The sequence below is a fragment of the Lithobates pipiens genome, unplaced genomic scaffold (assembly GCF_037356315.1).
Source record: "Lithobates pipiens isolate NorthernLeopardFrog02 unplaced genomic scaffold, aLitPip1_a1.2 Scaffold_23, whole genome shotgun sequence".
NCBI lineage: Eukaryota > Metazoa > Chordata > Amphibia > Anura > Ranidae > Lithobates > Lithobates pipiens.
The window spans coordinates 187,135,573-187,152,475 of NW_027507785.1; the positions used below are offsets into that span (position 1 = coordinate 187,135,573).

General features: G+C 41.5%; 1 protein-coding gene across 2 annotated transcripts in view; it reads right to left on the reverse strand.

The window, feature by feature from the left end:
- KCNT2 (potassium sodium-activated channel subfamily T member 2) overlaps nucleotides 1-16,903 on the reverse strand; it is a 1,477,061-nt gene that overhangs the window by 763,287 nt on the left and 696,871 nt on the right. For both annotated transcript variants that reach the window (XM_077452683.1, XM_077452682.1), the window contains exons 15-16: nucleotides 7,488-7,637; nucleotides 3,583-3,812 (exon numbers count right to left, since the gene is read on the reverse strand). In XM_077452683.1, coding sequence (XP_077308809.1) covers nucleotides 3,583-3,812; nucleotides 7,488-7,637 — 380 coding nt within the window. The remainder of the gene's footprint in view (nucleotides 1-3,582; nucleotides 3,813-7,487; nucleotides 7,638-16,903) is intronic.

Below are 16,903 nucleotides of genomic sequence, written 5' to 3' on the forward strand. Positions count from 1 at the left end.
CCTTATCCCGCCCCCCCCCATGTGAATGAGTATCCTACCATTATATCAAAAAAGTGTCAAAAGTAATTGAAAAAAAAAGAGACAGTTTTTGACAACTCCTTCATTAAAAAAAAATAAGAAAACAGTGTCCCCTGATGTAAATCCCTCGTCAGCCATGATGCCTCCAGCACCACTGACCTAATAAAGAAAAAAGATTGATCCATCCACCCTGAAGGCAAACTGCTGAATAGCTGGCTTGCTGTTTGGCAGTTCTTATATAGGTAAGGGCGGAACCATCTGGTGACATCACAAATCCGTGAATGCTGGGTTGGGAGGCAGGGCAGTTCAGGAGGGGGGAGGGTCGCTCGTTCCCCCTTTCCTGAATTGCCAGGCTGTGTGCCCAGATAATGTTCTGGTATAGATTTTGGGGGTGTACCCGTTTTTTTACTGTAGCGCTGACATCCTAGTTTATTGATGTGATTGTGCATGCTTTAATGTGAAGTATATGGACATTACTGTGGTTTTGCACTAGAGCCATCTAGTGGCCAAATATGGGTAACACACCTGTTTATCATTTACCTCAGAACAACCTAAAGACTTGTACAGGAAGTGACTGTTTGGATTCTGAAGGTTGACCTCGTTATTCAGGAGTCCATGTGTGACCTACCCATGAACACTCTCTGACGCAGTGCATGCTGGGTAGGGGATATAAGGGACAGCAGCGGCCATTTTAGGTCTCTTGGGACCACGTTACCTGCCTGTGGGGATCTGTGGAGGGGTGTCCCGAGAGGCAGTGGCTAACAGCTATTGCAGAGCGTCAGACTGCTCGCGTTTGTGAGATGACCTGACGAAGCCTGAAAGACGGTAGCCAGATTGAGAAGGTCCAAAGGCACTCGGTAGAGAATCGGAGAACTGGATCGATTCAGCGGAGCAATACAGAGCGTTTGGCCTAGCTGACGGAAACACAAGCTACTGTCACTGGACCAAAGTGATCACACGGGACTCTGATCCAGTTGGTGAGTGGGCTACGGCCCACCATCTGTTAACTTTTGCATACAGTTAGACTCACGTACAGGCCTCACTGGAATCTGCAGTTCCACGGAGGCGTACCAGAGCCACTGACATTGAATAGGATTGAGGCCTATTTACTTTGATGCCTCAGCACATGTAAATATGTTACTGAAATTACACCAGGAGCATTTCAGCGTAATCTTCTACCTTACTTTGGATTACAAATACAAAGGAGTGACTTGAGCTAGCGAAGAAAAGAACACCCCGGAGTAATGAACTTTAGTGAGGCCTCACGTATAGCTTTTAAAACAAGGGGAGCTCCCAGGTTCAAATAAATACATGTATATACATCTGTTATAGTCTGTTATATTCTGTTATATTGACATATATTGTGCTGTCGTCCTATGTTGGGATGACAGCACAATTACTGTAACCACCTATTGAAATATTTTACAGTAAACAATATTTCTGGTTAAGTATCCAGTTGTGTGGCATACTGTTTTTCCCCACCAGGTGGAGCCAGTGGATCCTGAGGGTACAATACAGGTACTTTGCATTGTTGTGTATTGTACTGTATTACATTGCACCACAGCTGTGCCAAGGGGATTGAGTCAAGTCAGTGGGGTTTCTAGGTAGGGTGTAGGCCCAATCAAAACCAGCAGCTCCTTCGGGGGTAAGTGCTACATTACCTTTTGACAACGAGTTCCCTTTAGAATCCCTTTGGGTCTGGTATGGATTGGGGGGGGGGGGTTACTATTCTTACCGGCAAATGTTTTTTTAATCAGCTGTTGGCTGGGAAGCCTATTGACAGCTGATGACTCATTGGTTGTTAAAGATGCAGCAGCTGCTTTCTGGCCCAGTTTCTTGACAACAAGATTTTACTGTGCCCTGCTTGGGCAAAGCTTTGCCCAATCAGGACACAGAATGTACTATGCAGTGAATGCACTGCGCAGCACACAGCACGCAGTGCATTACAGGGCTGTCGGCGGGGCGAATGCCCGCCGAACGTCCTGCAAACTTGGGTGTTCCCCGAATGGGGCGAACAGCCAATGTTCGGCCCTAACTCATTCTCGGGCTGAACCATTCGCCCGACACTATACCTGGATTTAGATCAACATAAACGCCACTGTAGTTATTGGTACTAGTGGGTTAGCGGATGGCCTAGGCTAGGGTAAGGGTTAACTGTTGCATGCTCAGTTCCCGGGCTTTTTTGGTCCTAGCCAGCCCACTTGTGATATAAAAAAGGAGAACACTGAGGTCTAAGGGCCTTGTTCGTGTTCTTGTAGTGGTTGGATCTGTTTGTGGTATTAGGACTACTGCGTCTTGCAACCCATTGCAGACACCAAGACTTCCAAGTCGTGGACAATTTTATAATGGACTCTCACCTCACATCACTCAGTATAAGTATGTCTGGGCAATGACACTATTATAGTTAGTTTATGGAGAAAGGCATTGTTCATTTTGAACTGGTATGCTGCAATCTGTTCAGCAAAGGTACATCAACCATTCTAATCCTGGTCTGAAGTTATTCAAAAGGGTGCATGTTGGTTCTGGCATGTATATAGGACCAGTGTCTGTAAAGCAATATGAGTATGAAGTAGCACTGTTACAAAAAGGGTTAGCATGGCAAGAGGAGTGCAGTTACTATGGGTAACCAGGTGAAGAAACAAGCAACTGGTAAGGTGACAGGTCCTCTGGTAGCAAGGGGATCATTGTCTGGCTCCCTCCCCAGTGGTCGGTATCCAATTGCAACCGGGAATCAAACTTACATTACGGAGATCTATGGCCTGATCATGAGGTACAGGAAGTAAACGAGTTAATAAGTGAACACATGAGGTCTGTGCTAGGTGCACAGAGGGACCCTTTCTGTTACTGGGAGTGAGGTAACAGAGGTACACTGGACTAGTAGTGTAAGCGCAGGCTCATCACTTCCCTCCTAATGCAAGATACAAGTTACAGTGTGTAGTGACATGGGACAAGTCACTTTTCAGAGGAAATATTTTCACTGCATAGAGTGAAGGCTCATCTTTAAGTCAAGGAAGTGCCTTAATGTTAGAATGTTCAGATGACCACAGTCTTTGCTTTAACCTGGGCATTTATGAGTGCACAAAAGGTACCCCCCATGCAGGCCCTGTCCAGAAGCCTATGTGGGAGAGAGAGTAGGAAGCGATCCCTATTACAGCATTTCAATTTGCTGGATGGAAAGAGCAGGGGTGTGGCTTGCCGGGTGCTATGTGTATGGATACACACCCGTATGTCTCCTTATCATAAGGGCAAGGTGCATTTACAGAAAGAAGACTATACTATGTTAGTCTGAACCTTCTGAAGTAATGTAAAAACATATATACAATCTATGATTTAATATCACTTTAAGACAAAGGATCCTTTTAACATTTACAAATAAATAGAGAAATCCATATAAGCATATGAAAATAAAATATGCTTGTTCACAATACAAAAGATAAGAAGTGCATCATACATAAATGAGCTGGTTATCTTCGTCTTTCACAAAATGAATGTTTTGACAGTGCAGTGATTTTTATTTTTATGGGGATAGTGTTATTACTTGAAAGAACATTTAATCATACAAACCCATGCTGGCAATTATACTGTGGACTGGTAGCCTGGATGGGCCATGATAGGATGACTTGTATCTGCGTAATTTTTCCAACTGTTCATGCTGTTTAAAAGCAGAATTTTCCTCTTTGGTCACATGGATATAAAAGCAAGTGTCAGTAGAGCTCATGATGTAGCGCGGTCCTGGGTTTAGCAAGATGTTTTTGTTATCCTCTCTTCTAACACCGGTAAGGCAGACACCAAATCTAAAAGATAAGGAGGGCAGCAGGGAAGCTGTGAGATGAAAAGGCTTTGACATGCTAATCATACAGGAGCTTTATGAATTCTATTACAATGCACAGAAATGAGAATGCTGCACACTAACCTCCAAGCTCAGATAGTTCTGAGATCTAGTTCTGTTCTACATTCATCTGGATTTGAATGGAATAACATTGCAGTTATGAAAACAATGTTCAACTTCTGAAATCTTTTGAAGCAAAGATGCTTGCAGTTTTTCAAGGATGTTGCATAAAAATCAGCTAATGTAAAGGCCAGTTTCCTATTATGAAGGAGCCACTAGAAGAGGTAACAATCTCTAGTATTTGCCACAGAGTTGCTATGAAAATACCGATATCAGGGGTCAGCAACCCGTAGATCGCTATCTACCAGTAGATCAAGACCAGGTGACGGGTAGACCCTGGTTTGGGCTTGCTGACCCATCAGAGTGCAATTTTGAGGGACTACTTGTAAAGTTGGAGCTGTAGTAGAGAGCAAGAGCTGAGGACACCCATGCGATCCGATTCCAGTACATGAAAAAAAAAGGTTCCTGCACCTTTTTTGTGCAAATCCAATGCGAAATCAGCCATACAACTGTATGGCTGAATTTGCATTACACAGACATCACATGTAATTGGCACAGTAATGCGGGTGCAAAGCACATGCAATGTCTGTGTTTGCATATGTGTGAACTCAGGCTTAAAGTGGTCGTAAACCCTTACATATACCCAATGAAGTGACTGGCCTCAGGTGATACACAGAGATGAAACAAATCCTCCTACATAAGCTGTACCTGTTTCTCTGCAGCCATCTCTTCTCTAAGTCCGTTCAAAATGCTGAATTTATAAAGTTTGTCACACAGCACATAGAAACAGAGCTGAGGCTGTCAATCTGTGGGAGGTCCCTGCCCTGTCACCATTTTTCTCTTGGTGTCAGGAAAACTTGTCAGAAGTGATACATGCTGATAGCAGAGGAACGAAGCAGCAGACAGAAATGACACTTAGTGCTCTTATTTGAGACAAGTACACACTATGGAGGCATATGCTTTGTTCATATTTCATGTCCGAGGTTTACAACCACTTGAATTTTCAAAGATTAACGGCTGGTTTACACCATAAATCACAGAGGAACTCACAGTGATGTGAATGCAGTCAAATTTCAGCCCATTTATTTGAATCGCACTGTACCGCACCAAAAATAGTGCATGAACTACCTGGGTTTGGTATGTTGTTAAGTTAACACTGACCAAAAGATAGGAAACAAATCTCTATGGCACAAATAGAGTCTTCTATGGATAATGGTCCTTGATAGTCCACACGTATATCAAGTCACTTGTAAAATGGTTGCAGCTTTTCTTTTGTCAGAGTTCAGGTATATCCTATAGAAATTTGATTTAAAAAAAAAACTAAATGCACTCACAAGTAACTTAGAATTGCAAGCATAGCATCAACGCCATCATCATTAGCAGAGGCCACAGTGCAGAATGAATCATGGGACTCAGGATGAAAGATACCCGAAAGCAGAGTTTGCCAGGGAAGCTGCTGGAGATTGCAAAATAACAGAGATAACCAGGGAAGCTGCAGGGGCTATGCAGAGTAAAACCTGGAAGTGGCTATGGGATAAATGGTAGTAGACCGAGCCAATGTGGAATGCTCAGTGCTATGATGACATGGCTGGCAGCACTGGGTACAGCGAATGGCATTATATGTCAGCATGAGGGCATGGCTATATGTTTCAGGGCTCTTTATGCCCCTATCTCAAGCCAACTGCACTGACACCTCTGATTATGGTGATGACATCATCATGCTTGCTGTTCTGGGTTACTCTTGAGTGTATTTACTACTTTTATTTATGTTTTAACAAATTATCTACACTTAGATTTAGGTGCCCTCTTCTCTTTCTTTTAAGTCAGGACTAACATCTGCTGCAGATCGCAAGTGCAGTGCACAGAACACAGGTTTCCCAAACCATGTTTTGGTGTGAACTGGCCAAAAAGTTTTGTAAACCTTTGAAATGCAAAATGAACAAACCATATTCCAATACAAAAGTTTGCTTGCCTATTATTAATAGCACCTGTTGTGAATCCTGGTCTCTCTCTAACTCCTCACTCCTCAAGAATCACTTATGGCAGATTTTTCTGATACCAGGCAATCCATAGTGAGGGGCCGACCCACCTCTTGCACCATCTAGCATCAGAAAGTGATTGGCAGCCTCATCAAACTGATGACATGCATGTTTCCCAGTGTAGAGAGGATTGTATCCCTTCCCTCCACTCAAGTTTCAGATTATAGTCACAAGCACTCTGTACTGCGTTATCTCAGATCCCCACCCCCTGCCTCCCCCCGGGCTCAGGAAAATAAAAGGCTGCTGCTAAATGTAGGAGGGTTCGCTTCATCATGCATGTGTATAACCTGAGGCTTGTCGTTTCAGTGGTTTTATATAAAGGTTTATTACCATTTTACCCAAAAAAGCTGAAACCAAGAGCTGTGTGTGTATCATTTCTATCAGAAACGGCATTAATTGTTTCAGCAATTTGAGCTAAAGTAGCCATTCTATTGGATCGGACTACACGGCTTACCTTTCGCTCCCCATGTACATCAAATAACCCTAGCCGCCCATGACCCTGTCATCAGTTCACCAGTTTTCCTTCTTTGGACCATTTCTGGTAAGTCCTGACCACTGCAGACTGGGAACATGCCACAAGAGCTGCAGTTTTGGAATTGCTCTATTACAAGTTGGGCTTTGTGAAAATCGCTCAAATCCTTACATTTGTCCATTTTTTCTGCATTCAGAACATCAACTTCTGGAATAAAATGGTTACTTAGGGGTTTATTTACTAAAGCTAGGTAGGGAAAAATTTGTCACAATTCTGCAGAGAATCCAACCGGCTTCCAGGTTTTATTGCTAAAGCTTAATTAAACAAGCTGAGATTAGAAGCTGATTGGTTTCTCTGCAGAATTGTGACTCATTTTTCGATCACTAGCTTTAGTAAATAAACCCCTTAGTGTCAAATATATCTCACCCGCTTTCAGGTGCCATTGGAATAAAATATTAATTCAATGTTATTCACTTTACTTGTCAGTGGTCATAATGATATGTGGTGCACATATTGACACATACATATCACAAACAACCAACAGCCAGCATTTGCTCATTCAGCTTTCAGCTCATTAGACCAACATAAGTTAAATGAAGAGGACCATCCAGTTACATACCCCAAATAAAAGACATAACCCAGAGTTATTGGTTAGCCAATGGTGGTGTAGAAAAATCTACTACATGTGAATGGCTACAGTAATCTTGTATAATATTCTACATCCTAGTGTGTACGAAGAGAGATAGAAGGGTCAGTTCCGCATGGGTGGCTCTCATATCATGGGCATATAGAGTGGAAAATGAGATGGCAAAACTACACAAGTGAGGGCAAAAACCTTTATGCTGATGACTTTGTACATACCACATAAATAATCTTGTTTGTGCTGGTGGGACCCCTTGAATTGGTGGCCTTGGAGTAGTTTCCCATATTTACCTGCAGCTGCTCATTCATGCATCTTTATCTAAAGATGCATCAATGGTAATTTGCAACAAATTTGTTATGAGGGAAAAGTACAAGATTTCTTCATAGACAATTCAGAGCTTCCATACCCTTCAGAAGTTATACCTACTTTTTATGTGCATGAAATGATGCATAAGTGAAGCTCTTCCCTTCATACTCTGCAAAGAAGATGCTTTCCTCCATCTTTATATGATAGACCTCATTTCCTGAACATCTACCATACATTTTCTGCCACGGCTCAGGGGACTGCTGTCCTTCCCTGTAAGATAAAATAATTAGATACATCGTACATTAATTTAGTTAACAAACCGTAAATGTAACTCTTGTTTTTCTCTTTCTTCTTGTCTTGCTAGTAAAACTTTTACTTATATTAAGGCCCAGGATCATGGCCCCAAATTATATAAGTACTGTGCGTATCATAGGGTACTTTTTGGGAGGCAAGAGCAGATCTGTTTGCGTATAAGGCAAAGTAATGTATTGCAAATTGATTCAGCTAAATGTTCATCAAGATGTGCAAAATGAAAAAAAGAGCAAATTAATGAATTAGCATTTTTTGAGATTTGTGTAAGTGTATTTATACTGTACATAGTTATTCTGGTTGAATAAAATACAAGTTCATCCAGTTAAACGAACAGGAAAAAAACAACAACATATCAAATCTACAGAAAATGCTAAAAAGTATTGATCACTATTCTTTTGCGTAAGAAAATAATTATGTGATATTTCTCATGCCAGACAGATCTGCATAGGAATATTCAGGCAGCCCTGGATAAATCACATTTTGTTTGGCCTGAATACTTCCATACAGATCTGTCTGATGTGTGAAGAATCGCACAATTCAGGATCCAGACAACTAAGATTAATAAACAGCAATGATTTTGTGCAGATTGGACAACTCTACATGGCTAGATTTAGATCAATCCAAAATTGTGTTATTTGCAATTACCCTTATGTGCAAATTAGTTTAATCATCCTTATTTATTTTATGCACTGGCCTCCAGTTCATAATGTTTGGGGCATAAAAGCTGGAACTGCCAGTATCAGAAATGCCTCACAAATGATAGAATCAGCTGCTCCATAGGATTAGGGAGCTAGGATCGATCGTGGTTTTACAAGAAGCAAAGCTAACGTATATATGTATTGATTTAATAACAGAAGAACCAATGTATACGTAACAAGTCCTGAAATACTAAAAGGAATGCATCAGCTGCTAACACTCTGATCTTTAAAAAATGGCAATTTAATTTGCCTGGAAACAAAACAACATGACACCGAGATATAAAAATATCTGACATTCATTTACATAATAATTTTCCCGATAATTTCACAGATTTACTCTCAGTGAACTATATATAAGTGCTGCATTATTCTGTTTTTTTTATGAGGATCAGTGCTAAATTACTAGTCCTACAGCGCCACCACCTGGTGTATTCATGTATAGAACTTGGCAGTTCTAAAGTACTGTATATAGCACCCTTGTTCAGAGTACACCCTACCATCTCCATAATGCTGACTATAATATTCATCATGACAGCAAGAAAGCACAATAAGAAATAACAAATATTTCCTATATTTCACAAAGTTGGTCAAAGTCTTGATATGATGGCTGCTTGATGTTTATGAACAGCAGTAGATATCCCTATCTAATAAATCTGATGGTAACGCAGGCCAACACACATTTTGGTGCCTCAAATATTAGACCGGTTGCAGGGTATATTTGACCCACTGAATCCAAAAATGGCACCTATTTTTCCCTTAAACCTTAAAGGAGAACTTTATTAAAATTGTGAATAAAATGCAATGGTTCCACATGTGTAATGTACAGCAAAGCATATATAGTGCAGGGGTCAAGACAATGTAATGTATTGAATACATCCAGGGGCGGACTGACCATTTGGCTACTCGGGCACTGCCCGAGGGCCCGGGCCACTAGGGGGCCCCATCAGGGTGGCCAGACTCAGTAAAACCAGGGACAGTATGTAAAAATCTGTGTTTTTTTTACATCTGTCTCTGAAATGTCCCTTACCGAGATCTTTTTAGTCTAAAAATCCTGAGATTATAGCTGCCCCAAACACTCCAGTACATTCTCAGCCAATAGAAACATGTCTGTGCATTCAGGACTATGTAACATTTAGTATGTAATAATTTAGTATATAGTGCAACTGTGAGGTCCTTGTAGTCTGTATGTACACACAACATGGCATACAGTGGCAGCTGCTCCGTTAGGAGAGGAGGGTAACCTGGGTAACATACAACATAGCATAAAAGAAGTAGAGGTCAGGACATTGTAACATACAACATAAGAGTATTAAAGGCTTCCCAAAAGACTCAGACTGAATTGGCTACAAAAGGTTGGGTTATTCCAGCAACATGCTGATGCCCAGCACTGAGAGTGCACTTGGAAGTGCAGTCACTGTAGATCTGAGAGGGGCATGCAAGGAAAATAAAAATCAGCATTTTAGCTTGCACATGATTGGATGATAAAATCATCAGAGCTTCCACTCATTTCAGATCTACCACATTTTGAGAGACTGCTATAATAAATATCCCAATTTTTTTTCCCCAAAAAAATATTTTTTTCCTCAGTTTAGGCCAATATGTATTCTTCTACATTTTTGTTTAAAAAAATCGCAATATGCGTATATTGATTGGTTTGCGCAAAAGTTATAGTGTCTTGAAAATAGGGGATAGATTTATGGCATTTTTATTATTATTATTTATTTTTCTAGCAGTAATGGTGTCAATCTGCGATTTTTATCAGAACTGCAATATTGTGGCGGACAAATTGGACACTTTTGACAAATTTTTGGGACCATTGACAATTATACAGTGCTATAAAAAAACTTTGTATGAACACATGATCTGTCTTTTCTCCCCTCAGGGAACTGGGATCTGTGTGTTTACACACACACTGATCCCGCTTCTCGATGTGTCACAAGCGATCGTGGGAGTCCGGCGATTGTCGTACCTGCCGGGCACTCACATCAGCTCCAGGGGCGAGCAGCATGCTCCCTAGTGGCCATAGGGCGAAACGAGGTAACATAACCCTGTTTTGCCCAGCCGTGCCATTCTGCCGCAATAAAACTGCGGAAGGTGGTCAGAAAGTGGTTATGTACAGAATGCATTAAGGGGAAAAACCCTGAGGATTTACAGCCTCTTTAAGCCAATGCTGCACTATCCAGCTGTAATTTTTTTTTGTATCGATTGCCCAATTGTATGTATATTTATACATTCACTTGCTGTTGTTGCAGCATATTTTGCATGGTTTTGCATGCGGCTCAGATCGCCATGGCAAAAACAGGTACACTCTAGACATGTGTGGTTCATTTCGTTCCAAATTAATATTCGGACACATTTTTCGTTATTCGGAGATTCAGATACATCCGAATACCCGAATTACAATATAAATAATTTTTACAGAGTGCTCCCAATAACATAACAAAATTTGCCCAATTTTTGGAAATTTGGACTGAAATTCAAATCAGATTTTACATTGAACTCCATTTAGAATTTTCACTACACATATTGCTGAAATCAAAGACTGTGTGTTATTAGAGTACCATTTTCGAAATAATGCTGTTTTTGTTAAGCCAAAGGTGATTAGAAGAGTTATTGTAATCATTTGATGAAGATTTTCTTTTGTTTGTTTGTTTGCTGTATTCAAATCAAAAACAATATATCTTTTTAATTTCAACCGATTCAAACATTTATTGATTTGTTTTGAATAGAAACAAAATTTGGTAAATTTGAAGAAAATATAAATTCTGAATACGAATTCCGAAAATGAATTCCGAAAATAAATTGAACTAAATAACTAGATTAATGAATCAAAACATTAACATTTTTTCCGTCATGCACATGTCTAGTACACTCTCCCCCCAAAAAAGTGCCAAATGTGGCAATGGGGGGGGGGGGGTTATCACACTTTATGTGATAATGACTACTCCCCTCCCCTTTATGACATTGTCAAACCGGGGGGGGGGGGAGCATGGGTGAGCTTAAAATGATGCACCCCCCCATAAAAAAAGTTCAGCGGACGCCCATGGGTGAAGTGCTCTGTTCCCCCGAGCTCACCCTTGTTTGAAGCCAATCAGAGCCTAAGCTTCAAATAAAGTAAAATAAACATTGAAATCAATGCATCTGGCACCCTGCATGAAGATTAGGGACAAATGGATTGAGGGGACAGTAACCCCTGTAGCCTGTATTGCAGGCCGCCACTGGTGGCAAAGGTGAATAACAGGAAAAAGGAGACAGATCAGGGGCACTTGGTCAGTAGTTAAGCTATTGTAAGCACAGAGGCATAGGCTGATGAGATTAAAATAAGTCACCTCCTGTGTCAGGGACCATTCCCAGAGCCAGGGTTTGTGTGCCAAGACTCATTTCTCAGCAATTGACTGTAGAAAGTTTATGGTGGCAGCGACTAGCCTAGCAACCGGAACTCAATAAAATAAGAAAGTAGAGGCTGTGGGCCAGGTAAGTATGCAGGATTACTTACAGTACAATGAACAGAACTATGTAACAAACAACATAGCATATATAATGAAAAGCAGTGCACTGGCCAGAACTATCTACAGTGCCTTGCAAAAGTATTCACCCCCTTGGCTTTTTATCTATTTTGTTACATTACAGCCTTTAGTTCAATGTTTTTTAATCTGAATTTTATGTGATGAATCAGAACACAATAGTCTAAGTTGGTGAAGTAAAATTAGAAAAATATATACATAAAACAATTTTTCAGAAATAAAAAACTGATAATTGGGATGTGCTTATGTATTCACTCCCTTTGTTATGAAGCCCATAAAAAGCTCTGGTGCAACCAATTGCCTTCAGAAGTCACATATTTAGTGAAATGATGTCCACCTGTGTGCAATCTAAGTGTCACATGATCTGTCATTACATATACACACCTTTTCGAAAGGCCCCAGGGGCTGCAACACCTAAGCAAGAGACACCACTAGCCAAGCACTGCCATGAAGACCAAGGAACTCTCCAAACAAGTAAGGGACAATGTTGTTAAGAAGTACAAGTCAGGGTTAGGTTATAAAAAAAATATCCAAATCTTTGATGATCCCTAGGAGCACCGTCAAATCTATCATAACCAAATGGAAATAACATGGCACAACAGCAAACCTGCCAAGAGACAGCCACACATCAAAACTCAAAGACCGGACAAGGAGGGCGTTAATCATAGAGGCAACACAGAGACCTAAGGTAACCCTGGAGGAGCTGCAGAGTTCCACAGCAGAGACTAGAGTATCTGTACATAGGACGTCAATAAGCCGTACGCTCCATAGAGCTGGGCTTTATGGCAGAGTGGCCAGAAGAAAGCCATTACTTTCAGCAAAAAACAAAATGGCATGTTTTGAGTTTGCGAAAAGGCATGTGGGAGACTCCAAAAATGTATGGAGGAAGGTGCTCTGGTCTGATGAGACTAAAATTGAACGTTTTGGCCATCAAAGAAAATGCTATGTCTGGCGCAAACCCAACACATCACATCACCATCCCCACTATGAAACATGGTGGTGGCAGCATCATGCTGTGGGGATGTTTTTCAGCAGTTGGGACTGGGAAATTGGTCAGAGTTGAGGGAAAGATGGATGGTGCTAAATACAGGGATATTCTTGACCAAAACCTGTAGCACTCCATGTGTGATTTGAGGCTAGGATGGAGGTTCACCTTCCAGCAGGATAATGACCCCAAACACACTGCTAAAGCAACACTTGAGTGGTTTAACCACTTAAGGACCGCCACATGCCAATGTACGTCATTACAATGGCATGTACAGGCACAAGCACGTACATGTACATGCTTGCCTTCCAGCGGGTGGGGGGTCCGATCGGACCCCCTCCCGCTGGATGTGGCGGTCCGGTACGCTTCAGGAGCGATCCGGGATGAGGGGATGGCCGTTGGTTTCTGGCCATCCCCTCTCGATCGCTCCTGGCGAATGAGAAGATTCCTCCCACTGTGTATTGTATACACAGGCAGGGAGGAAGTGATGTCATTCTCCTCGGGGCAGTCTTATTGACCGGACTACGAGGAGAAGACACAGTAAGTCTGCACCAAACACTACACTGACACTAAATAACACACAGGCACACAAACCTCCCCCCGATCACCCCCCTGATCGCCCCCCGATGTACCCCCTTCCCCCACCCCCCCAGTCACAGTGTCACTGATTGGAGTGATCATTTATTTACTGATCACTGCATTCAGTGCCAGTTGTAAAAGTAAAAACTGTCAGGGCAATTAGTGTTAGGTCCAGGGTAGCCCCCTACCACCCCCCAATAAAGATTTAACCCCCTGATTGCCCTTAGAGTTAACCCATACAACCCCGTTTGCCAGTGTCACTAAGCGATCATTTTTCTGATCGCTGCATTAGTGTCGCTAGTGTCGCTAGGTAGCTAGTTATTTTTTTAGGCTCACCGCCAGGTTTTTATAGCGCTAGGTACCCCCATATACTACCCAATAATGGTTTTAACCCCCTGATTGCCCCTAGTTAACCCTTTCACCCCCTTTTGCCAGTGTCACTAAGCGATCATTTTTCTGATTGCTGCATTAGTGTCACTAGTGTCGCTAGGTAGCTAGTTATTTTTTTAGGTTCACTGCCAGGTTTTTATAGCGCTAGGTACCCCATATACTACCCAATAATGGTTTTAACCCCCTGATTGCCCCTAGTTAACCCTTTCACCCCCTTTTGCCAGTGTCACTAAGCGATCATTTTTCTGATCGCTGCATTAGTGTCACTAGTGTCGCTAGGTAGCTAGTTATTTTTTTAGGTTCACCGCCAGGTTTTTATAGCGCTAGGTACCCCCATATACTACCCAATAATGGTTTTAACCCCCTGATTGCCCCTAGTTAACCCTTTCACCAGCGATCACAGTATAAGTGTCACTGGTGACGCTGGTTAGCCAGTTAGTTATTTAGGTTCCCCGTCAGGTTTTTATATAGCGCCAGGGACCCCCATATACTACCTAATAAAAATTTGAACCCCCTGATTGCCCCTAGTTAACCCTTTCACCAGTGATCACCGTATAAGTGTTACGGGTGACTCTGGTTACTTTGCTTTTTATAGCATCAGGGCACCCACCATTTATTACCCAATAAAGGTTTAACCCCCTGATCACCCGGCGGGTGATATCAATTAGGTTTTAGGGTCAGGGTCTGCGTCGCCCCAGGCAGCGCTAGGTTAGTGCCAGTACCGCTAACACCCACGTGCAAAGCATAAACCTCCCGTAGTGGTATAGAATCTGAACAGATCAATATCTGATCTGATCAGATCTATACTAGCGTCCCCAGCAGTTTAGGGTTCCAAAAAACGCATTGTTAGCGTGATCAGCCCAGATACCTGCTAGCACCTGCGTTTTGCCCCTCCGCCCAGCCCACCCATGTGCAGTATCGATCGATCACTGTCACTTACAAAACACTAAACACATAACTGCAGCGTTCACAGAGTCAGGCCTGATCCCTGCGATCGCTAACAGTTTTTTTTGGTAGCGTTTTATATTTAAATCCGGAAGGCAGTGCTTGGATTTCAGGGTCCAGTACGTGGCTAGGCTCCCAAAAAGTCCCCCACATGTGGTATCCCCGTACTCGGGAGAAGCAGCAGAATTTATTTTGGGGTGTAATTTGACTTATGCCCATAGCATGTGTGAGCAATATATCATTTAGTGATAACTTTGTGCAAAAAAAAAAAAAAAATTGTAATATTCCTGCAACTTGTGGCAAAATATAAAATATTTCATGGACTCAACATGCCTCTCAGTAAATAGCTTGGGGTGTCTACTTTACAAAATGGGGTCATTTGGGGGGGGGGTTGTGTTATTTTGGCATTTTATGGCCTTCGAAACTGTGATAGGTAGTGAGGAGTGAAATCAAAAATTTGCACCCTTAGAAACCCTGAAGGCAGTGATTGGTTTTTGGGGTGCCGTACGCGGCTAGACTCCCAAAAAGGCCCACATATGTGGTATCCCCATACTCAGAAGAAGCAGCAGAATATATTTTGGGGTGCAATTCCACATATAACTATGGAATGTGTGAGCAATATATCATTTAGTGACAACTTTTTGTAACCTTTTTTTTTTTTTGTGTGTCATTATTCAATCACTTGGGACAAAAAAAAATATTCAATGGGCTTAACATGCCTCTCAAAAATTTCCTTGGGGTGTCTATTTTCCAAAATGGTCGTCATTTGGGGGGGTTTTGTGTTATTTTGGCATTGTATGGTCTTCGAAACTGTGATAGGTAGTGAGGAGTGAAATCAAAAATTTGCACCCTTAGAAATCCTGAAGGCAGTGATTGGTTTTCGGGGTCCCGTACGCGGCTAGACTCCCAAAAAGTCCCACATATGTGGTATCCCCTTACTCAGGAGAAGCAGCAGAATATATTTTGGGGTGCAATTCCACATATAACTATGGCATGTGTGAGCAATATATCATTTAGTGACAACTTTTTGTAAACTTTTTTTTTTTTGTGTCATTATTCAATCACTTGGGACAAAAAAAAAATTCAATGGGCTCAACATGCCTCTCAGAAATTTCCTTGGGGTGTCTACTTTCCAAAATGGGGTAATCTGGGGGGGGGGTTGTACTGCCCTGCCATTTTAGCACCTCAAGAAATGAGATAGGCAGTCATAAATTAAAAGCTGTGTAAATTTCAGAAAATGTACTCTAGTTTGTAGACGCTATAACTTTTGCGCAAACCAAAAAATATACGCTTATTGACATTTTTTTTACTAAAGACATGTGGCTGAATACATTTTGCCCTAAATGTATGACTAAAATTGAGTTTATTACATTTTTCTTATAACAAAAAGTAGAAAATATCTTTTTTTCTCAAAATTTTCGGTCTTTTTCCATTTATATCGCAAAAAATAAAAATCACAGAGGCAATCAAATACCACCAAAAGAAAGCTCTATTTGTGGGAAGAAAAAGACGCAAATTTCGTTTGGGTACAACATTGCATGACCGCGCAATTACCAGTTAAAGCAGTGCAGTGCGAAATTGTAAAAAGACCTCTGGTCCTTAGGCTGTTAATTGGTCCGGGGCTGAAGTGGTTAAAGGGAAACATGTAAATGTGTTGGAATGGCCTAGTCAAAGCCCAGACCTCAATCCAATAGAAAATCTGTGGTCAGACTTAAAGATTGCTGTTCACAAGCACAAACCATCCAACTTGAAGGAGCTGGAGCAGTTTTGCAAGGAGGAATGGGCAAAAATCCCAGTGGTAAGATGTGGCAAACTCATAGAGACTTATCCAAAGTGACTTGGAGCTGTGATAGCTTCAAAAGGTGGCTCTACAAAGTATTGACTTTAGGGGGGTGAATAGTTATGCACATTAATTTTTTCTGTTATTTTGTCCTATTTGTTGTTTGCTTCACAATAAAAAATAAAATAAAAAAATACATCTTCAAATTTGTGGGCATGTTCTGTAAATGAAATGATGCAAATCCTCAAACAGTCCATGCTAATTCCAGGTTGTGAGGCAAAAAAACACAAAAAATGCCAAGGGTGGTGAATACTTTTTCAAGG